At 44.5% G+C, this 24307-nt stretch overlaps 1 protein-coding gene across 3 annotated transcripts in view; it reads left to right on the top strand.

Annotated features, from left to right (window-relative positions):
- phf14 (PHD finger protein 14) overlaps positions 1-24307 on the top strand; it is a 362139-nt gene that overhangs the window by 175580 nt on the left and 162252 nt on the right. For all 3 annotated transcript variants that reach the window (XM_072509115.1, XM_072509117.1, XM_072509116.1), the window contains exon 14: positions 5215-5383. In XM_072509115.1, coding sequence (XP_072365216.1) covers positions 5215-5383 — 169 coding nt within the window. The remainder of the gene's footprint in view (positions 1-5214; positions 5384-24307) is intronic.

Raw genomic sequence — 24307 nt, forward strand, 5'->3', positions numbered from 1 at the left:
GAGGTCCACGGTGGAGAAGACCTTATGTTGGGCAATCCGATTGACCATGTCGGATATGCGGGGGAGAGGGTACGCATCTAGCTGTGTGTACCTGTTGATGGTCTGGCTATAGTCTATGACCATCCTTTGCTTCTCCCCTGTCTTTACTACTACCACCTGTGCTCTCCAGGGACTATTGCTGGCCTGGATTATGCCTTCCTTCAGTAGCCGCTGGACTTTGGACCGAATGAATGTCCGGTCCTGGGCGCTGTACCGTCTGCTCCTAGTGGCGACGGGTTTGCAATCCGGGGTGAGGTTTGCAAACTAGGATGAGGGCTCAACCTTGAGGGTTGCGAGGCCGCAGATAGTGAGTGGGGGTATTGGGCCGCCGAATTTGAAAGTTAGGCTCTGCAGGTTGCACTGGAAGTCTAATCCCAGTAATGTGGGCGCGCAGAGTTGAGGAAGGACGTAGAGCCTGTAGTTTTTAAACTCCCTCCCTTGCACCGTTAGGGTCACTATGCAGTAGCCTTTGATCTGTACGGAGTGGGATCCTGCAGCTAGGGAAATCTTTTGTGCACTGGGACGGATGGTCAAAAAACAGCGTCTTACCGTGTCGGGGTGGATGAAGCTTTCTGTGCTCCCGGAGTCGACCAGGCATGGTGTCTCGTGCCCGTTGATCAGCACCGTTGTTGTCGTCGTCTGGAGCGTCCTGGGCTGTGCTTGGTCCAGCGTCATTGAGGCCAGACGTGGTCGTAGTGCTTCAGCGTCTTCCTCGAACCCCGTTGAAGCGTCGATGCTGGGGTCCATTGTTGCCGTCCAAGATGGCGGCGGGGTGAACAAAATGGCCGCCCCCATGCATCGCACATGGATGGGGGGTCACAAGATGGCGGCGGGGGTGGACAAAATGGCCGCCCCCATGCGTCGCACAGGGCTGGGGGGTCCCAAGATGGCGGCCCCCCTCCTCCCCTCGTGGCGGCCGGGACCCAAAATGGCGGTGCCTGCGGGTCGCACATGGGGCGCTGGGGGGGTTGGGGAGCGTTTGAAACGCGCAGGACTCCTTGTTCTCCGGGGACAGCGGTGGCCGGGACCCAAAATTGCTGCGCCTGCGGGTCGTACATAGGGCGCTGGGGGGGTTGGGGAGCGTTAGAAACGCGCAGGACTGCTTCTTCTCCTGGGACAGCGGCAACCTCCCGGGACCGGCACACAGCCGCGAAATGGCCCTTTTTCCCGCAGCTCTTGCAAATCGCTGTGCGGGCCGGGCAGCGCTGCCGGGGGTGTTTTGCCTGGCCGCAGAAATAGCAGCGGGCCCCCCCGGGACGACTTGGAGTCTGAACCGCGCATGCCTGTGGGGTGGGGGGGGGTTTGTCGCGACGGGGGTCCACGGAGCCCAAGGGGCTGCCGCGCGGTCGGGGCCGTACGCACGGGCGTTTCGCGCGGCTACATCCAGGGAGGCTGCAAGGGCCCGTGCCTCAGAGTCCCAGCGACTCTTTTTCCAAAAGTCTTTGGCGGATTTGGGGAGAGTTCATACCTGCCACAAAAGCATCGCGCATCAACATGTCCGTGTGTTCAATCGCGTTTACCGGCGGGCAACTGCAGGCCCGTCCCAAAATTAGCAGAGCGGCGTAGAATTCGTCCAGCGATTCTCCGGGACTTTGCCGTCTCATTGCGAGTTGGTAGCGTGCGTAGATCTGGTTCACTGGGCGAACATAGATGCTCCTTAGTGCTGCGAACGCCGTCTGGAAATCCTCTGCGTCTTCGATGAGAGGGAAAATTTCCGGGCTTACCCTCGAGTGCAGGACCTGTAGTTTCTGGTCTTCTGTGACCCGGCCGGGGGCCGTTCGGAGGTATGCTTCGAAACATGTCTGCCAGTGTTTAAAAACTGCTGCTGAGTTCACTGCGTGGGGGCTGATCCTCAGGCATTCCGGGATGATCCTGAGCTCCATAGTCCTTTAAGCACGCTTAATAAATTGTAGTGCACAAAGACTCCCGAGAGACGAATAGAGGTGAAGTCGATGAGGCTTTATTAAGCGTGACTTGTTCCCCGCAGTTCAGTAACAGACTGGCCTGCGGGGGAGGACTCCTGGTTCTTATACTCCGCCTTCAGGGCGGAGCTAGAGGTCAACAGCCAACCAGGACCCGGGATCTGTCAGCCAATGACATCACGGCTTCACAGTCCCACATGACCCCTAATGCATACTACCACAGGGGGTAGTATCGACGGGTTACGCGGCTATTTTGGAGGAGGAGAAAGCGCCGCTAGAAGAGATCAAGGCAAAGTGGGAGGAAGAGTTGGGAGAGGATATGGAGGAGGTGTTCTAGTGTGAGGTGCTCCACCTCGAGTGCAAGGTTGGGGCTGATACAGCTGAAGGCGGTGTATGGAGCGCGCCTTACAAGGATGAGGATGAGCCGGCTCTTTGAGGGGGTAGAAGATATGTGTGAATGATACGGGGGGGCCGCAAACCACGTTCATGTGTTTTGGTCCTGTCCAAAGCTTGAGGATTACTGGAAGGAGGTGTTTAGGCTAATCTCTAAAGTGGTGCACGTGAAACTGGACCCGGGCCCTCGGGAGGCCATATTCGGGGTGGCGGAATGGACGGGGTTGTGAACTGGCACGGAGGCAGATGTTGTAGCATCCTGTCAGGGTGGAGATTAACCTCTCCACCCTGTGCTCTGGCGTGACGGGGGGACCTGCTGGAATTCTTGACGCTTGAAAAGGTCAAATTTGAACTAAGGGAAGGATGGAGGGGTTCTACAATTCATGGGCGTTATTCATTATGCACTTTCGAGAATTGGATCACATCGAACATTAGGGGGGTTGGGGGCTGGGAGGGTTGGGGGAAGAAGGACTGTATGTGTTAATGGTGACTATGGGTGATTCCTGATTCCTTTTTGTCATTTGTTTATGTTAACATGCGGGCTAATGTTTGGAAGTTTGGTGGGAAGATGGGATCGTTGTTATTGATATGGGAATTGGCATTACATTCGTCACTGACTATTGTTCATTGTTGGGTGTAAATTTGGGAGAAAATGTGAAAAAGGAGAATAAAAAATATATAAAAAAAGAAAAAAAAATACTTAGAATGGATGGGTCGGCTTGTAAGGAAAGGTTAGATTTGTATTTGCTGGAGTTTAGAAGAGTAAGAGATGACTTGATTGAAACATTTAAGGTCCTGAAGGGACTTGACAGGGTGGATGTGAAAAGGATATTTTCTCTTGTGGAAGAATCTAGAAATAGGAACACTTTAAAAATAAAGGGTCGCTCATTTAAGACAAATGAGGAAAAATAATTTCTGAGGGTTGAGAGTCTTTGGAATTCAATTCCTCTAAAGGTGGTTGAGGTAGATTCTCACTATCTTTAAGGGAGAAGTCGATAAATTCTTGATGAGAAAGCAGGTGGAAAGTTATCGGGGATAGGCAGGAATGTGAAGTTGAGGTTAAAATTAGATCAGTCATGATCATATTGAATTGTGGAGCAGGCTTGCCCCTCCGAATGTCCTACTCCTGCTCCTAATTCGTAGTGCTCAGTAATCCTTTCGATACTTGAAACACTCAACCAATGGAATAAATTAAGAATATTATGACATAATAATTAGGCGTATTATAACATAATATTGGCATTGCATAATGGCATTACTTGTAAGTTCCAGATCAGTATGGTCTATTTTTGTGTTTTGTGCAAAAATGAGATCTTGAAATTTTCTGTGCAGGATTTTTTTTTGCATTTATTTTTCTTAGAAGAAAATATTATTTATGTTTCAAATGCCAATTTATTTCTTTATATACGACTATTATTTATAACCAGCCAAATTTTTTACAGAAAGACCATCGTGGTGCATTGCTGGTAATGTGTGCGAGGTGAATATAAATCCTATTTTGTAGAACTAGCATCTGTTCTTGAGAATTTCATGCCTGAGCTGTGCAGATCACCAACTTAGGTTTCATTTTTAATTAGTCTGAGCACACTCTGCAAGATAAGATTATTGTAGAGAAATTGAGTTTTATTGATTGTTCTTCTTCATCTTTGTTGTGTCTTTATGAATCCCTTTGGAGTGTAATGAAAAGTGTATAAATGTCTAAAGCTATCCAAAAAGCTGTGATTCTTTTGAAAATTCCTAGCCCTTTTCTTTGAGGTTCATGAGATTTTGAAACATATTTATAAGCTAGGCATGATTGAATTTGTCATGGGCCTTGACCTATTTGAAGATACACGGTTTATGTTCCTGTTAAGAACTCTCGAGGAAAAGTGTCTCATCTTTTAATCTTTTATGTACTTCATTTAGTTCTAAATCATTGAGTGAATTTCTGTTCACTCATACTTCTGTGTTCAAAGCAATTGACCAGTTTCCTTCTACAATTCTCCCCCATTTCAGATAGGTGTTTTTTTTTTAGGATACTCAAAGACTGTGTGGAATGGAAATGAAAAATGCATTGATAGCTGTGACCAGCTTGTCTTGCCAACTGCTAGCTTTGCAGTATTGACTAAATGTTTGCTAGGTAAAAACATGTAACCCAATTGCCATTAGTAGAAAAGCTTGATGGCTGATAGCACTTGGCTCCAAAAGAGAGAGAACACGTGCCAAATGTTGAAACTCCATGCAGAAAGATTATGCAATTCCACCAATTCTTTTTGGTCTCTTTTATTAATTTACAGTGTGTGAGTTTCACTGGCATTTCTTGCCCATCCTTAATTATGCTCGAGTGGTGGTGAGCCTTCTTAAACTAATGCAATCCGTTTGGTCAAGGTACTCACACAGTGCTATTAGGGAGGAAATCCCAGGGGTTTGATGCAGTGACAATATACTTCCAAGTCAGGATGATGTGTGACTTGGAAGGGAACTTGCATGTGGTAGTGTTCTCATTCACCTGTTATCTTTGTTCTTCTGGGCTTGGTAGGAATCTTGGCACATTGCTGTAGTGGTTGGTGCACATTGCATCTACATTGTGCTGGTAATGGAAGGAATGGAAGTTTAAGGTGGTGGATCGGGTGCAATCAAGCAGACTGCATTGTCCTGTATGGTGTGAACTTCTCAAGTGTTATTAGAGCTGTACTTAATCAGGCAACTGGAAACTAATCCTTCACACCCCTGACTCATGCCTTTTAGGTGGTGGAAAGTATTTGAAGAATTTGAAGGTGAGTCATGCGCTGTAAAAAAACCCAGCTTCTGTAACCACTGTATTTATACAGCCAGTCCAGCTAAATGTTGTACTATATTGCTAATCTGTTTTGCCCTACAGGCAGTGCTCCGAATGTGACCAAGCAGGTAGTAGTGACTTGGAAGCGGATATCACCATGGAAACTTTGCCCGATGGGACCAAGAGATCAAGGAGGCAGATTAAGGAACCTGTGAAATTCACTCCTTTGGATATTGTAATTGAACCAAAGAAGATCATGAACAAAAATATGGTAATATAATCCCTCTTTCTGTATCGTTTTTCTGCACACTTCTAATGTCAGAAGTTATGATGCAGGGGTTAAAATGTAAATGTCACCACAGTCCCAGAGGACCATAGGCTGCTCTCTCTTTTTAGTGCTGACTGGTGGCGATTTAACCTGAGAATCACCACACTTCATGCGAGGGGCGAGGTTGAGAAAACGGGACTTTCATGATTAACCTCAGCCGATATGGGAATCAAATCCAGTCATCCAGCCAACTGAGCTAACATTATGCAATAGTGTAATCAGTTTATTCCAAATTTATATTTTGAAATCTTCTGCTAAGTGGAAATAATAAAATGGCTTGTCATGTATTACATTTATCTAATTTGTAGGAAGAAGGAAAATGGGTATTTTGCATACATTTTGATGTGGCTAAAATTATTTGTTGAATTCTACTGTAGGCATCTAAATTTCCTGAAGGAAATCTGGAATTTAAGACTAAATTTGTGTGCCTTAATAGAAGAAACACTAAGAACTGTTGGAAGGATTCCTACCAAAGCAAGTAGTATTGTTCGGTGTGAAATGCGCATTATTCTGTCAAGAACAGAAATGGATGTTGTAGAACCTATTAGTTAAACATAAAGTGGCAGTTTGTTTTGTCCTGACATTGATAATGAGGGGGGGGGGGAAGTTATAAGTTTTGTGAAATCACATTTTAGAATAATTAACTTTTCATAGATTTCATAGAATTTACAGTGCAGAAGGAGGCCATTCGGCCCATTGAGTCTGCACCGGCTCTTGGAAAGAGCACTCTACCCAAGGTCAACACCGCCACCCTATCCCCATAACCCAGTAACCCCACCCAACACTAAGGGCAATTTTGGACACTAAGGGCAATTTATCATGGCCAATCCACCTAACTGCACATCTTTGGACTGTGGGAGGAAACCGGAGCACCCGGAGGAAACCCACGCACACACGGGGAGGATGTGCAGACTCCGCACAGACAGTGACCCAAGCCGGAATCGAACCTGGGACCCTGGAGCTGTGAAGCAATTGTGCTATCCACAAGGCTACTGTTCTTAAATCTTATTTTCACTAATGTACTGTTACATTCAGTGATGAAACACATAGAACATAGAACATACAGTGCAGAAGGAGGCCATTCGGCCCATCGAGTCTGCACCGACCCACTTAAGCCCTCACTTCCACCCTATCCCCGTAACCCAATAGCCCCTCCTAACCTTTTTGGTCACTAAAGGGCAATTTAGCATGGCCAATCTACCTAACCTGCACGTCTTTGGACTGTGGGAGGAAACCGGAGCACCCGGAGGAAACCCACGCAGACACGGGGAGGACGTGCAGACTCCGCACAGACAGTGACCCAAGCCGGGAATCGAACCTGGGACCCTGGCGCTGTGAAGCCACAGTGCTATCCACTTGTGCTACCGTGCTGCCCTTACATACTTGTTACTTATTTTAAACTCATACCTGTACATTTGAAATGGTGAGAATGCAAGTGATTTGACCAGAGCTTTTAGATGTGTATTGCTGAAAGACATGGTCCTGAATCTTTTCAGCTTGCACTCATCATGACAAATGCAGGAACACCAAATTTCAAACAATCACAGCAATTTATATGGCAGGAGAAAGGGATACTGATTGGTTGACAAGTTGACTGATTTACTGAGGTGTTGCCATGAAGAAAGTAATGAGAAACGATAGGTTCCAAACTCCCAGATAATTCGAAAAAGGCACAAGGCTTGGACATATTTCTTTTGTTTGCAGAGAACTGATCCCTGTGTATGAATGTAGTTTGCTTCCAGTAAGCATAAATTAACCATGTTATGTGTTTTGGGTTTTTCATGTGATGGCTGGTCGAGAATAGTCTCTACTTTGTCTATCACATCTAACTGTAGGATCATGCTGTTTGATTTGATCAGCCAATTGTTGGTACGTACGGTCTACATATCTGGGTTCGCACCTGTACTGAAATTTATACACAGCGTTGCTTAACTGTGTTGTAGACAAAACGTCTATTTGAACTGGTGACAACGTTCTGTTAGTGGAAGGATCATTAATGTGGTAATTGCATATTGGCAGCTTGAAATGGCCTGCTTGTTCAATTCAAACAGCATGTTCGTTCGGTTGTTTGTAATAGGCAGAGTACAGGCTGTACTCAACCAACCCACAATGGCAACATCTAAAACAGAACACCTGTTAGATGTGATTCTGTGATTGGATAGCACTTGCTGAACAATCCTGAGTGCTCTAATAGCTGCACCAACAACCAATTTGAGATAATCAGCTGAGCTCATAATTTGGCTTATTTGCACTTACTGGAAACAACATGGGATCAAATGAGGGTGTTACATTCTTTTGACATTAATGTACCAATCATACACCAAAATTGGTGGAATAATAATGTGGATTCTTCATCTGAAGATCAGACTATGTACAGATCGTTAATTGGGATTGTTAGCGACCTTCCTTTTGATTTCCCTTTGTTCCCATTTCTTTTGTTCATTTTATTATATTTGGTCCGTGGATTCACAATTGGAATGCATCTTTAAGCAGTGGACCTGAGCTGAGGCAGCCTGTTAGTCAGGTCAGTGTGTTCCAGGATTTGATTTTTGGAGATACCTAAAAGACTTATCTGGATAGGCACATGAATAGACTGGGTATAGAAGGATACAGGCGGTTGGTCTGGATAGGACACGTGATCGGCGCACATTTGGCGGGTTGAAGGGCCTGTTCCTGTGCTGTATTCTTTGTTTCTTTGAGAAGAGAGTACAGACTCGTCAGCGCCAAGGGAAACTTGAGAACCAGCTTTGGAGGAAGTTGGTTTGATGGGTTGGCCATGGACAGTATTCTGGCTGGCAGCAGTCAGTGATTGGTTCCTGCGGAATGCTTCTGAGGGAGCTGGGCAGAAGTGATTAGACCGTGAAGGCAGTAAGAGCTCTCTCTCAGCTGAAGTAAAGGACTTGTATTGTTCTAAAACCAGTCAGTGCTGGGCAGTTTTTTATTATATATTTGAAATGATCTTGAATCTGCAAAGAAAGTAGGCATCCTTCCCGAGAACACTCTCTCAAGCTTAGAAGGAAAATGCATCAAAGCAAAACCTTGGACTCCTGGAAGGCTGTCTATTGGGGTCAGCCAAGGTCCTCAAGTATTTTAAAATAACATCCAATTTCACTTGTGTTGCGACTAATGAGGCTGGAATTGACCACAAGGTCAATTGGGCTGGAATTGCCCAAGGTGTCGTGACAGTATACTAAGTATTGTACATTCTTTTGAGAATCTCTCTTAAAGCTGCATGCCATCTGACTACAAGTTATGGGACTAGTACATCGCACCCTGTGGAGGTAATAGTGGTCGACAGTAGTTGAACACATCTTCCTTAAAGGTCCATACACATCATATCACAACAGCCCCCTTTTTGTAACTAAAGGTTTACCTTTACATGACAGCAAAAGTAAAGAAAATTCTGTCAAAATGTACTTTAACACTGAGCAATAGATTTGAACCATTTAATAGTCTTCTTATCCATCTAGAATTTGTAATGGTGATCTTTGGAGGCTATTGAATGTTTTCAAAATGTTGATTAGGTGTGATTTGTTTGTGTGCTTCTTTTACTGTGTTTTGTTTGCAATAGGACTACTCACTGTTTCTGGTGATAAGTGTCCTGATTTAGCATCTGTTTCATCGCACTGTCAGGCTGTTTGGTCTTCGCACTTGATACGATCTTAGTTCTGGGCATATGCCGATGATTCCTGTTGGGTTTTAGGTGCCATCAGTTGGGTGTTGTACTCGAGCTTCCTATCCCGTGTTCTGTTGGGAGGTTTGTTATCTGCATGCTGGTCATTGGTATCTTTCATCTTCCCCTGTCTGTCAAGTTATGAATTATGTACTTCTGGGAGTATCCATGAATAATGACTCGGGAAGTTTGTCCATACATCTGCTGAATTGCAATTCCTCAGTTGAAGGAGCAGTGTTGCACTGAGCGGTGTTGTTTTAAGATGCAAAGTGGTCTTGTGTAGATCTTGTTTTGCTTGACAGCACTTCATGATGAAAGATTTTATGGTTTGGATCATGCATTCCATTGGAGCTGGGGTAATGCAGTGATGCAATGTTATGGTTGGCTCCCCACTTCTCCCCTGTCCTGTTAAACCATCACCTAGTGTATTGGGGTCCATGTCAGAAACAACCTCCTGTAGGCCCTGAAGAGAGCTGTTGGAGGTTCTCAGGTCGCATGGACCCGAGATTGACAACTTTCTTTCCCTTAAAGAAGCTAAGGAACAGATAGTTCTTGAAACCAGGGAATGAAAAGTGAAGTTCCAGGAAGACTGAAGTCAAAAGGGACAAAGGAACTGGAGACTGAACAACGGTACTGGTCACCTGAAGTTAAAGAAAGGGGTAGAGAGAGGCTTCCAGTTAAATGCAGAGCTGAATTCCAGACTGCTGATGGAAGGGGTCATCAACAGGCTATCAAACGGCACTTATTTAGCAATAACCTGCTCACTGACACTCAGTTTGAGTTCTGCCAGGGTCACTCAGCTCCTGACCTCATGTCAGACTTGGTTCAAACATGGGCAAAAGAGCCAAACTCCAGAGGTGAGGTGAGAGTGATTGCCCTTGACATCATTACAGCATTTGATCGAATATGGCACCAAGGAGCCCGAGCAAAACTGGAGTCAATGGGAATCTGGTGGAAACTCCACTGGTTAGTGTCATACCTAGCTCAAAGGAAGATGGTTGTGGTTGTTGGAGGTCAGTCATTTCATCCCGGGACATCACTGCAGGAGTTCCCCAGGGCAGGGTACTAAGCCCAGCCAGTTGCTTCATCAATAACCTTCCTTCCAACAAAAGGTCAAATATAGGTATATTCGCTGATGATTGCACAATGTTCAGCACCATTTGCAACTCCTCAGACACTGAAGCAGTCCACATGCAAATGCAGCAAGACTTGCTGAACATTATCCAGGTTTGGGCTGACATGACAATTAATATACGCGCCACACAAGTGCCAGGCAATGACCATCTTCAAAAGAGGGAATCAAACCATCATCGCCCCTTGACACTCAATGGCATTCACCATCACTGAATCCCCCACTATCAACATTCTGGGGGTTGCCATTGACCAGAAACTGAACTGGACAAGCCATATAAATACAGTGGCTATTAGAGCGGGTCAGAGGCTAGGAATCGTGCAGCGAGTAATTCACCTCTTGACTCCCCAAAGTCTGTCCACCACCTACAAGACATAAATCAGGAGTGTGATGGAATACCTCTCACTTGCCTGCATGAGTGCAGCTCCAACAACACTCAAGAAGCTCAACACCATTCAGAACGAAGCAGCCCACTTGATTGGCACTCCTTCCACAAACATTCACTCCCTCCAAAGCCAAGCACAGTAGCAGCCATGTGTACCATCTACAAAATGAGCTACAGGAACTAAGGCTCCTCGGGCAACACAATGTAAACTGCCGACCACTCTGTGTAGACAGACGAGGGCAGCAGATACATGGGAACACCACCACCTGGTAGCTCTCTTCCAAGTCACTCACCATCCTGACTTGGAAATAATATCGCCCTTCCTTCACTGTCACTAGGTCAAAATCCTGGAACTCCCTCCCTAATTTTACAGTGGGTGCACCTACACCATGTGAATTGCAGCAGTTCAAGAAGGCAGCTCACCACCGCATTCTTTCAGGCAATTAGCGATGAGCAACAATGCTGGCCTAGCCAGTGCATCCCATATCCGTAAAAATGAATTAATAAAACCTAGTGAAATTAGCTAGCAAAATGCGAGACATCGGAAGTAATCCTAAGGTTGGTAATACCTTCTATCTTGATACACCATGTGAAGCAGTGGTGTTCTGTTGGCATGGCTGCGTACCTGACAGACTGTGTGGAAGCTTGAATGCACGTGACAACCAACCACCCCTGTAATCTCCAGCCCCCTCAGTCAGGAGTTATGCAGGCGTGAGTTGGTGCAAGTATTTACTTGTGCAGCCTGCGCATCATGTCTGTTGAGGGGACGGGCAGCACAGTGGCACAATGGTCAGCATTGGTGCCTCATGGCGCCGAGTTCCCAGGTTTGATCCCGGCTCTGGGTCACTGTCCGTGTGGAGTTTGTACATTCTCCCTGTGTTTGCGTGGGTTTCGCCCCCACAACCCAAAGATGTGCAGGATAGGTCAATTGGCCACAGTAAATTGTCCCTTAATTGGAAAAAATGAATTGGGTACTCTAAATTTAAAAAAAAAAATGTCTGTTGCGAGGGGAGCAAGGAGGTAAGAACATTTTTCAAACTTGTCGGGCTCACAGGGAGTGTATGCCTGGACTTCAGGGAGTAGCGAGAAACAAATTGGTGGTAATTGCATGAACATTGGGTGCCCCCCTCAGGATCAGGGTGTCCTGGTTCAGACCCCCATTGCTGCATAAAATCATTTAAACCCACCCCCTAGCTGCAACTTACTGGCTGTTGAGCCGACTGATAGTATTCTGCAAATTCTCTCAGGACTTCAGGACATGTGGAAACCTATCCAACCCGCCCATCTGGAAACCGTCATACCCCAGCAGTATCATAAACGAGATGGGCATGGCCATGATCAATCGTCGTCCCACCAGGTGTTGGGACTCCATTCACTCCTCAGAAGTGTAGCCGACAGCAGAGGAATCAGGGGATTTGTAGAGCTCACCCCAAACAAAGGGCACGTGCACTGTGGCCACTGGCACACAGCCCCTCTCAGAGTCAAGCCTCACCAGTGATACTATCAGCTAGAATCAGCTAGGCCATCCCTCAGGATTACGAGATGTCTCCAAGCCCTACCTGTCCACAATGCCCATGATCACATCCATCCTGCTCCTGGCCAGGGATCCTGACCAGCTCCCTGTCACAACCTGTATGTAAAACCCAGGCTCCACATAATACTGCAGCTAAGGTCTCAGCAAACACACACATACTTCACTCACCCCCATCTGTAGGACCTGCCTGCACTCCAGGCTTTTAGCATGGAGACAAATGTCTGCACAGTATGAATGTCTCCACCACACAATCAGTTGTCACCCTCCTGGTGAAATAGCACAAGGCTCACCCAATGAGGAGACCCACAGTAGACCCCGCAGGGAGGAATAGGGGCCAGAGGTGCCTATCGTTAACACCAGTTGGGACAGCCACTGCTAGACTGTCGGTAGGGATGGATGACAAGGACAGAGGTGTTGAAAATCATGAGAGTAGAGTAATCACCAGAGTAGATAGAGAGATAATATTTTGGTGGAAGGGTTGAGCATGAGAGGACACAGATTTAAGGTGATTGGGGGAAAATAAATGATGAGGAAATATTAATTTATGCAGTGGGTGCTTAAGATCTGGAGTGTACTGCCAGATTGAATTGTGGCTTTCGAAGAGGAATTGGAGAAGCACCTGAAGAGAGAAAATTGCAGAGCTTACAGGGAAAGGGTTGGGGGCATGGTACTAGCTGAATTGTTTTTGAGAGCTGACATTCGATCAACAGACAAAATAGCCTCCGAGGCTGTATTCCGATTCTACTCAACCCATCACAAGGCTTTGAACATCCACCCTTGCGAGCCAACTCCACCCCAATCTCGGCTGTTTCTGCTCCGACACTCTTTGTAATGTTTTTCTTAACGTTCGCTGAAATGACTTTTGTTTTCTTAATTTGATTTGTGAATTACCTTGGACTTTCTAAACACTAATGGCACTATAAGAACATAAGAACTAGGAGAAGGAGTAGGCCATCTGGACCCTCGAGCCTGCTCCACCGTTCAATGAGATCATGGCTGATCTTTTTTGGACTCAGCTCCACTTTCCGCCCGAACACCATAACCCTTAATCCCTTTATTCATCAAAAAACTATCTATCTTTATCTTAAAAACATTAAAATAAGGAGCCTCAACTGCTTCACTGGGCAAGGAATCCCATAGATTCACAACCCTTTGGGTGAAGAAGTTCCTCCTAAGCTCAGTCCTAAATCTACTTCCCCTTATTTTGAGGCTTATTTTAAGGCTATGCCCCCTAGTTCTGCTTTCACGCGCCAGTGGAAACAACCTGCCCGCATCTATCCTATCTATTCCCTTCATAATTTTATACGTTTTTATAAGATCTCCCCCGCATCCTTCTAAATTCCAATGAGTACAGTCCCAGTCTACTCAACCTCTCCTCGTCATCCAACCCCTTCAGCTCTGGGATTAACCCAGTGAATCTCCTCTTCACACCCTCCAGTGCCAGTACGTCCTTTCTCAGGTAAGGAGACCAAAACTGAACACAATACTCCAGGTGTGGCCTCACTAACACCTTATACAATTGCAGCATAACCTCCCTAGTCTTAAACTCCATCCCTCTCGCAATGAAGGACAAAATTCCATTCGCCTTCTTAATCACCTGTTGCACATGTAAACCAACTTATTGCGACTCATGCACTAGCACACCCAGGTCTCTCTGCACAGCGGCATGTTTTAATATTTTATCATTTAAATAATAATCCCTTTTGCTATTATTCCTATCAAAATGGATAACCTCACATTTGTCAACATGGTATTCCATCTGCCAGACCCTAGCCCATTCACTTAACCTATCTAAATCCCTCTGCAGACTTCCGGTATCCTCTGCACTTTTTGCTTTGCCACTCATCTGAGTGTCGTCTGCAAACTTGGACACATTGCACTTGGCCCCCAACTCCAAATCATCTATGTAAATTGTGAACAGTTGTGGGCCCAACACTGAACCCTGAGGGACACCACTAGCTACTGATTGCCAACCAGAGAAACACCCATTAATCTCCACTCTTTGCTTTCTATTAATTAACCAATCCTCTATCCATGCTACTACTTTACCCTTAATGCCTTGCATCTTTATCTTATGCAGCAATATTTTGTGTGGCACCTTGTCAAAAGCTTTCTGGAAATCCAGATATACCACATCCATTGGCTCCCCGTTATCTACCGCACTGTTAATGTCCTCAAAAAATTCCACTAAATTAGTTAGGCACGACCTGCTCTTTATGAACCCATGCTGCGTCTGCCCAATGGGACAATTTCCATCCAGATGCCTCGCTATTTCTTCCTTGATGATAGATTCCAGCATCTTCCCTACTACCAAAGTTAAGCTAAATGGCCTATAATTACCCGCTTTCTGCCTACCTCCTTTTTTAAACAGTGGTGTCACGTTTGCTAATTTCCAATCCGCCGGGACCACCCCAGAGTCTAGTGAATTTTGGTAAATTATCACTAGTGTATTTGCAATTTCCCTAGCCATCTCTTTTAGCACTCTGGGATGCATTCCATAAGGGCCAGGAGACTTGTCTACCTTTAACCCCATTAGCTTGCCCATCACTACCTCCTCAGTAGATAAAATCCTCTCAAGGTCCTCACCTGTCATAGCCTCATTTCTATCATGTTATTTGTGTCTTCCAGTGTGAAAACCGACCCAAAAAACCTGTTCAGTTCCTCAGCCATTTCCTCATCTCCCATTATTAAATCTGCCTTCTCATCCTCTAAAGCACCAATATTTACCTTAGCCACTCTTTTTTGTTTTATATATTTGTAGAAAATTTTACTGTCTGTTTGTATATTCTGAGCAAGTTTACTCTCATAATCTATCTTACTCTTCTTTATAGCTTTTTTAGTAGCTTTCTGTTGCCCCAGTCCTCTAGTCTCCCACTAACATTTGCCATTTTGTATGCTTTTTCCTTCAATTTGACACGCTCCCTTATTTCCTTAGATATCCACGGTTGATTTTCCCTCTTTCTACCATCCTTCCTTTTTGTTGGTACAAACCTTTTCTGAGCACTAAAAAAATCACTTGGAAGGTTCTCCACTGTTCCTCAACTGTTTCACCATAAAGTCTTTGCTCCCAGATTACCTAAGCTAGCTCTTCTCTCATCCCATTGTAATCGCCTTTGTTTAAGCACAAAACACTAGTGTTTGATTTTACCTTCTCACCCTTCATCTGTATTTTAAATTCCACCATATTGTGATCGCTCCTTCCAAGAGGATCCCTAACTATGAGATCATTAATCAATCCTGTCTCATTACACAGGACCAGATCTAGGACCGCTTGTTCCCTCGTAGGTTCCATTACATACTGTTCTAGGAAACTATCGTGGATACATTCTATAAACTCCTCCTCAAGGCTACCTTGACCGACCTGGTTAAACCAATCGACATGTAGATTAAAATCCCCCATGATAACTGCTGTACCATTTCTACATGCATCAGTTATTTCTTTGTTTATTGCCTGCCCCACCATAATGTTACTATTTGGTGGCCTATAGACTACTCCTATCAGTGACTTTTTCGCCTTACTATTTCTGATTTCCACCCATATGGATTCAACCTTATCCTCCATAGCACCGATGTCATCCCTTACTGTTGCCCGGATGTCATCCTTAAATAACAGAGCTACACCACCTCCCTTACCATCCGTCCTTCCGAATAGTTTGATACCCTTGAATATTTAACTCCCAGTCGTGACCATCCTTTAACCGTGTTTCAGTAATGGCCACTAAATGATAGTCATTCACGATGATTTGCGCCATCAACTCATTTACCTTATTCCGAATACTACGAGCATTCAGGTAAAGTACACTTATGTTGGCTTTTTTACCTCTGTTCTGAATCTTAACACCTCGATCAGTAACCTCTCCTAAGTTATATTTCCTCTTAACCTTTCTCCTAATTTTCCTTGTCGTGAACCCATATCTCCATGTAACAACCTGCCGCGTCGCTTACCATTTATGTTTTCACTTCTGGTTTTATTCCTTTTAGTATTCCTGGTCCTATTCACTGAGCTCCCCTCAGTCACTGTTCCTTGTACTGTCACCCTTTTCGATTTTTGACTATTGCTTCCCTGCCTTACAATTTCCCCCTTACTGACTTTTGTTTCTGTCCTTTTTTACTACCTTCCGACTTCCTGCATCGGTTCCCACCCCCCCTGCCACATTAGTTTAAACTCTTCCCAACAGCTCTAGCAAACAACCCGCTAGGACATCGGTTCCAGTCCTGCCCAGGTGCAGACTGTCTGCTTTGTACTGGTCCCACCTCCCTCAGAACCGGTTCCAATGCCCCAGGAATTTGAATCCCTCCCTCTTGCACCATCTCTCGAGCCACTCATTCATCCTATCTATCCTGACATCCCTACTCTGACTAGCTCATGGCACTGGTAGCAATCATGAGATTACTACCTTTGAGGTTCTACTTTTTAGTTTAACTCCCAACTCCCTGAATTCAGCTTGAAGGACCTTGTCCCGTTTTTTTTACCGATATCGTTGTTGCCTATGTGCACCACGATAACCCCCCGCCCCCCCCCCTATAATGTCCTGCAGCCGCGCCGAGACATCCTTGACCCTTGCACCAGGGAGGCAACATACCATCCTGGAGTCTGGATTGCGTCCGCAGAACCGCCTGTCTATTCCCCTTACAATTGAGTCCCCTATCACTATAGTCCTGCCATTCTTGTGTCTGCCCAGCTGCGCAGCAGAGCCAGCCACGGTGCCATGAACCTGGCTGCTGCTGCCTTCCCCTGGTGAGCCATCTCTCTCAACAGTATCCAAAGCGGTATATCTGTTTTGCAGGGAGATGACCGCAGAGGACATCTACACTGCCTTCCTACTCTTGATCTGTCTTTTGGTCACCCATTTTCTATCTCCCTCAGTACCTTTCACCTGCAGTGTGACCAACCCGCTAAACGTGCTATCCACGACGTCCTCAGCATCGCAAATGCTCCAAAGTGAGTCCATCCACAGCTCTAGAGCCGTCAAGCGGTCTAACAGGAGCTGCAATTGGACACACTTCTTGCACGTGAAGGAGCCAGGGACAGTGGACGTGTCCCTGAGCTCCCACATTGCACACGAGGAGCACGACACGGGTCTGAGATCTCCTGCCATGTCTTAAACCTTCGGTTAACTTCAACAATTAAAATTTCCCCCCAAAAATACATAAATAAACAACGAAGAAAAAAATATATATTTATACCAATGAAAAGAAAAAGAAAACAGAAACACTACTTACCAGCCACTTACCAGGGATAAAAAGCACCCCCCCCCCCCCCCCCCAAGCTTCGAATTCCCACCTAGATTCAAATTCCCAAACTCACTCTTGGTTCTCTCTCACTCTAGCTGTGTCTTCTCTGGCTCACTGGGAGTGAGTTTACAAGTTGCTCTTTTTAAATTGTCCTGAATTGACTCCCCGCCCCCACCTTTTAGATTAAGGTGGATCAAGGTGTTTATGGGGGAGATGGGATGGGTGGACCCATGGAGGCTTCTGCACCTGCTCGGTAGGAAGTACTTATTCTTTTCGCCAGTACACAAGGTGTATTCAAGGATTGATTTTTTTTTGTAATGGGGAAGGCACTGTTGGCCGGGTTGAGGAAGGCGAAATATTCTGCGATTGTTATCTCGGATCATGTTCCACATTGGGTGGATGTTATCCTGAAGAAGGAGCCAGCTCAGAGGCTTCCATTGAGGTTGGATGTGAGGTTGTTGGCAGACCCAAACTTTCGTACCAAAACGGGAAAGGTGATTGAGGATTGTGTAGGGTTCAGTAAGAATGAGGAGGTCTTGGCGTCAGTGGTATTGGAAGCATTGAAAGCAGTGCTGAGGGGCGAGGTCATCTCGTTCAAGGCTAAGTGGACAGAGAAGCAAGAGAGGAGTGGCAGCAGTTGGTAGAGGAGGTATTGGAGGTGAATGGAAGGTATATGGAGGATCTGACTCCAGACCTTCTGGTGAGGAAGGAAGATCTACAGGCGAGATTTGACCTTGTGTTCCCGGGAAAGGTGGTTCGGCAGCTGAGGTGGGTGAAGGGCTGTGCATGAGTATGGGGTGAAGGCCAGCCGCTTGTTGGCGGGCCAGCTCTGTCGGCATAGGGCAGCACGGTGGCGCAGTGGTAGCACTGCAGTCTCACGGCGCCGAGGTCCCAGGTTCGATCCCGGCTCTGGGTCACTGTCCGTGTGGAGTTTGCACATTCTCCCCGAGTTTGTGTGGGTTTCACCCCCACAACCCAACGATGTGCAAAGTAGGTGGATTGAACACGCTAAATTGCCCCTTAATTGGAAAAAATGAATTGGGTACTCTAAATTTTAAAAAAAAAAGAAGCTCTGTCGGCATGTGGCTGCGAGAGAGACTGTTCGGGTCCAGAGTGGGGCAGGGGAGCTGGTGGTGGCAAAGGAGCAGGAGAACAAGGCATTTGAGGAGTTCTATGAAAAGTTGTACAAGTCAGAGCCTCCGGAGGATGAATCGGACATGAGGGAGTTTTGGGGCGGGATTGGAATGTCCCAAAGTAGGCGAGGAGGAGAGGGCAAGGTTGGAAGAGCCACTAGGAGTGGAAGTGCAGGTAGCAATAGGGAAAATGCAGACTGGTAAGGCAATAGGGCCAGATGTTTTCCTGTTCGAGTTTTATTAAAGGTTTATGGATAAGTTGGCATCATGGTTGGTGCCGAGGTTTGAGGATGCGGTGGCTAAATGGGCATTGCCAGAGACAATAAAACATGCATCAATTTATTTACAGTGGAGCGTGGGTTATATAGGCGTATACCTTTGTTGAATGTTGTCATGGGAGTGTCCCTTTAAGAAATGTTTTTGTTTTATCACATGGCGTAAGTGCGGTCATTGTGTGGGTGGAGCTGGGCTGTGGCACTGGGATTTTACTTTAGGTTTTGAGTTGGGAGCTGGCTGTGGCTCTGAGTTTTGCTTTCGCTTTGAGTTTGACCTGGTTTTGTATTGCACAGGTTGCAAAGCAGTGTGTCTCTATCTTCAGTTTAAAAGCTGTTTCCAGATTACTTGATAACTTAAAAGTGATAACTGTTTTCTGGAAGGAATTCAAACCTGCTGTTTTGGAAAGGAAACAGGTTTATCCATACCAAGTCTTAAAGATAGTTAGAGGGCCGTGTTTTGGGCCACACCTTTGAAAAGGGGTTTCTGGTTTCTGGGATCTTGTTATTTAATTGGAACAGTTAGAGGGGGGAATATATTAAGGATGATTCATAGATTACTGTAGCTTTGTGGGGTATTTATGTTTTTAGGTGATAAAAATGCTTACTGTGTTTCTAAAAATGTTAACTAAATTCATAGAATAAAGCTTGTTTTTGATTAAAAGTGCTTAAGGCCTCTGTTGAATAATACCTGAAAGGCAGGCCATTGTGCTCATCGTAACCAAAGTCGATAAACCGTTGTAGGTCAGGTGAACTCCATGATATACTTTGGAGTTTTCTGAACACTGGCCCATAACAAATTGGGGGCTCATGGGATAAAAGTCCATCATTCGTGATTGGGTTGGCTGAGTGTTCGTAAAGACAGTGACATATTTGTGTTTGCTTTTCAGGTGTTGTATTTCAGTTTAAGTAGGGAGTGTGTTGTGGACAATGGCACTTTCAGAGGCTCAGAATTTTTTGGCGGTGGAGAAGGTCACACACACAGTACCTTACAAACCGAGACTAAAAAGGCTTTTCGATTTGGCAAAAACATTGCAGTTAACATTGCCTGATAAAATACAAAAAGAAGAGGTAATTGCGTCAGTAGCTGAGCATTTAAAATTGCCTGAGTCACAGTCAGAATAATTGGAAATGGCAAGAGTTCAATTACAGATCCAGCAGCTTCAACATGAAAAAAAATTAAAGCGGTTTGAATATGAAGTCAGGGGAAAAGGAATGGGAAGAAAGAGAAAAAGAAAGAATTGCCCCAGCAATACAAAAAGAAAGGAGAGAGAAAAAGGGACAAAGAGCGAATAGCCCGAGCAGAACAAAAAGCGAGAGAAAGGGAGGTACAGATCAGGGAAAAGGAAAAAGAGAGAGAGCAAAAAGGAAAAGAGAGAGACTTTGAACTTCAGAAACTGGTCATGAAACATAAAAGTCAGTTAAAATTGCCAGATGTAAAAAGAAACATACAGTCTGAAGATAATGATGAGGATTGTGAGAAAGAGCATCATAGTCAAAGACTTGGTGGGGATCTATTTAAATCTGTCCAGGTATTGCCAAGGTTTGATGAGAAGGAGGTAGAAGCCTTTTTCATTTCATTTGAGAAGGTGGCTAAACAAATGAAATGGCCACAGGACATGTGGGCATTACTGATTCTAACAAAGTTGGTAGGTAGAGCGAGTGAAGTGTTTGCATCACTATCGGAGGAGGTATCTGGGACGTATGAGGAGGTGAAAAAATTCCTCTTAGGGGCATATGAACTCGTGCCTGAAGTCTACAGACAAAGGTTTAGAAATTTAAGGAAAAAACCTGGTCAAACAAACATGGAGTTTGAAAGGATCAAACAGAGTAATTTTGATAGGTGGATAAGAACTTTGGAAATGGACCAAACGTACGAAGCTCTTGGAGAAATGATAATTTTGGAGGAGTTTAAAAATTCAATTCCTGATGTAGTGAGAACTCACGTGGCAGAGCAGAGGGTTAAAACTGCGAGATTAGCAACAAAAATGGCTATGATTATGAATTAGTTCATAAATCAAAGTTTGGTTTCCGACATCAGTTTCTGCCTGTGAGGGATAGAAACTGGGGAAAAGAGATATACTCAAGTGGTGAAGGTAAAGGGGATTTTGGATTTGGATTATGTTTATTGTCACGTGTACCAAGGTACAGTGAAAAGTGTTTTTCTGCGAGCAGCTCAACAGATCATTTAAGTACCTGAAAAGAAAAGAAAATACATAATAAGGCAACACAAGGTATACATAAACACCGGCATCGGGTGAAACATACAGGGATGTTGTGTTAATTAGGTCAGTCCATAAGAGGGTCGTTTAGCAGTCTGGTAACAGCGGGGGAAAAGCTGTTTGAGTCTTTGTGCGTGTTCTCAGACTTTTGTATCTCCTGCCTGATGGAAGAAGTGGAAGAGTGAGTAAGCCGGGTGGGAGGGGTCTTTGATTATGCTGTCCGCTTTCTCCAAACAGCGGGAGGTGTAGATAGATCTGATGGGAGACAATAAGGAGAGTGTATCTCTGATTAAAAAGGAAATCCAGGAGGGTGGAAGAGAAATTAAAAGTTTCAGATGTTTTTACTGTAATAAATTAGGCCATGTAAAGTGACAGTGTTGGGGGTTGAAGAAAAGCACTGGGAGGGCTGATGTGGTAAAACAGGATAAGACAGTGGGTTTTTTTTAAGTGGTGAAGGAAAGCCCAAGTGAAGCGAAGGAGGTGCAAAAGATTGTACAGCCTGATGAAGAGGTGATTGATAAGGTGCCAGATGTCTTTAAGGAATTTACTTGTGTGGGTAAAGTTTACTCATGTGTATCAAGAGGTGATTGATAAGAAGGTGCTGGATCTCTTTCAAGAATTTACTCAGGTGGATATGGATAAAGCTTGCTCCTATGTACAAGGAGAAGTAGGTAAAGAAGTCAGAATTTGAAGAGATAAGGGAGCTAGTCAATCGTTCATGGTAAGAGGTGATGAGTTATGTAGTTTGGGAGATATATTGCCAGGAAAGGTGGTAATATGTGGAATTCAGGGTGAGAAGAGTAGTGTTCCATTATATAAGGTAAGGTTGGAAAGCCCAGTGAAGAGTGGTGGTAGTAGGAGTAATAGCGAAACTCTTGTCCAGGAATACAGTTTATCTTGGGTAATGATATAGCTGGATTGCAGGTGGGAGTGATGCCTGCAGTGGTTGATAAGCCAGTGGAAAATCAAACAACTGAATTGTTGAAGGACAGATATCCTGGATTTTTTCCGGATTATGTGGTAACAGGGTCGCAAAGTCACAGATTAAGACGAGGAGCAATCAAAGAGTGAAAATAAAGTTGAAGTTCAATAATCAGAAACGATTTTTGATCAGATGGTTGGAAAAGAACAAGAACAGGTGGAAGACAAGGCGGATAATTTTAGTTCACGGAAATTGACAGAGGTACAGCAGAAAGATTTAGAAATAAAACGGATGTATCAGAAAGCATACACTGAAGAGGAATCTGAGTGTATACCAGAATGGCATTATCTTAAAAATGATATCTTAATGAGAAAATGGAGACCTTTACATATGCAGGCGGATGAAAAGTGGGCAGAAGTTCATCAAGTGGTATTGCCGGTAGGGTATAGAAAGGAGGTGTTGCAAGTTGCACATGAGGTACCAGTGGGAGGTCATTTGGGAATAAGGAAAACTCAAGCTAAAATACAGAAACATTTTTACTGGCCTGGACTGCATCAAGATGTAGTTAAATTTTGTCGACCATGTCACCCATGTCAAGTGATAGGAAAACCTCAAGCGGTGTTGAAACCAGAACCCTTAATACCCATTCCAGCATATGTGGAACCTTTTACAAGGGTCTTAATTGATTGCGTAGGACCACTTACTAAAACGAAAAGTGGAATCAATATCTTTTGACTATAATGGATGTGTCTGCTATGTTTCCAGAGACCATTCCAGTATGCAGTATTACAGTTAAAAAGATTGTGGAGGAGTTACTTAAAATTTTTACTAGATATGGACTACCCACAGGAATACAATCGGATCAAGGATCAAATTTTACCTCGAGGTTATTCAAGGAGGTTATGGATAGCTTAAGAGTAAAACAATTTAAATCAACTGTGTACCATCCAGAATCGCAGGGAGCGTTAGAAAGATGGCATCAGACATTAAAGACAATATTGAGGGCTTATTGTCAAGATTATCCAGAGGATTGGGATAAAGGAATTCCATTCGTACTGTTTGCAATTAGGGATGCACCTAATGAGTCAACCAAATTCAGTCCTTTTGAACTAATTTTTGGTCATGAGGTAAGAGGACCACTTAAATTGTTCAAGGAGAAATTGGTGAGTGAGATGTCTAATTACATTATTGGATTATGTGTCAAATTTTAGGGACCAATTAAATAGAGCAGATGAAGTGGAGATAAAGTTTTAGTATTGTTACCAGTGGTAGGTGAACCTTTAAAAGCAAGGTTTTATGGACCTTATCAGATTGAAAGGAAATTAAGTGAGGTGAATTATGTGGTAAGAACGCCAGATAGAACGAAAATTCACCGAGTGTGTCATGTGAATATACTTAAAAGGTACTTTGAAAGGGAAGGAGAGCTAAAGGAGGAGGATTTAGTGATTCTAACTCAAAGTGAAGAGCCAAATCCAGATGAGTCTGAATTTGACATTCCACAAATTAATTTAGATAACGAGGATGTTCTTAACAATTGGGATGAATTGTTTAGTTACCTTCCAGAGGAAAAACAAACTGACCTGAAAGAGTTATTAATATCACATGGACAGGATTGTGGAGATAAGTTGGGAAGTACTAAAATGGCTATACATGATGTGGATGTGGGAAATGCTGTTCCAATTAAACAACATTCATATAGACTTAACCCAAATTGGCACAGGTTCAAAAATAAATTTAAAGTATGCTTAAAAATGGCATAATTGAAGTGGGTTGCAACCAATGGAGTTCGCCCATAGTGGACGGTACCCAATGATTGTGTGTGGACGATAGAAAGGTTAATGCAGTTACAAGGAACAGACTCTTATCCTATCCCACACTTGGAGGATTGCATTGAGAGGGTGGGACAATCGGATTTTATTTCCAAACTGGATTTAGTTAAAGGTTACTGGCAGGTACCTTTATTCAAAAGGGGGAAGGAGATTTCAACTTTTGTAACTCCAGATGGTACATTACAATTCAAAGTTATGCCACTTGGCATGAAAAATGTCCCCGCCACATTTCAACGGTTAACTAACAAAGTTGTTTCACGATTACCCAATTGTGCGGTATACATAGACGATCTGGTGATTTTTAGTCAGACGTGAAAAGAACATTTGAAGCATCTGATGGAGTTATTCGATCGACTTCAGGAGGCGAGTTTGGTGGTAAACCTAGCCAAAAGTGAATTTGAAAAAGCCCAAGGCACGTTCTTTGGCCATACAATTGGACAGGAATGAATGGTCCCACGGAATGTGAAAACAAAAGTTATTGGGGAGTTTCCAATACCCTCAACATCAAGGGAAATAATGCGATTTCTTGG

Source organism: Scyliorhinus torazame, chromosome 6 (assembly GCF_047496885.1).
Source record: "Scyliorhinus torazame isolate Kashiwa2021f chromosome 6, sScyTor2.1, whole genome shotgun sequence".
NCBI lineage: Eukaryota > Metazoa > Chordata > Chondrichthyes > Carcharhiniformes > Scyliorhinidae > Scyliorhinus > Scyliorhinus torazame.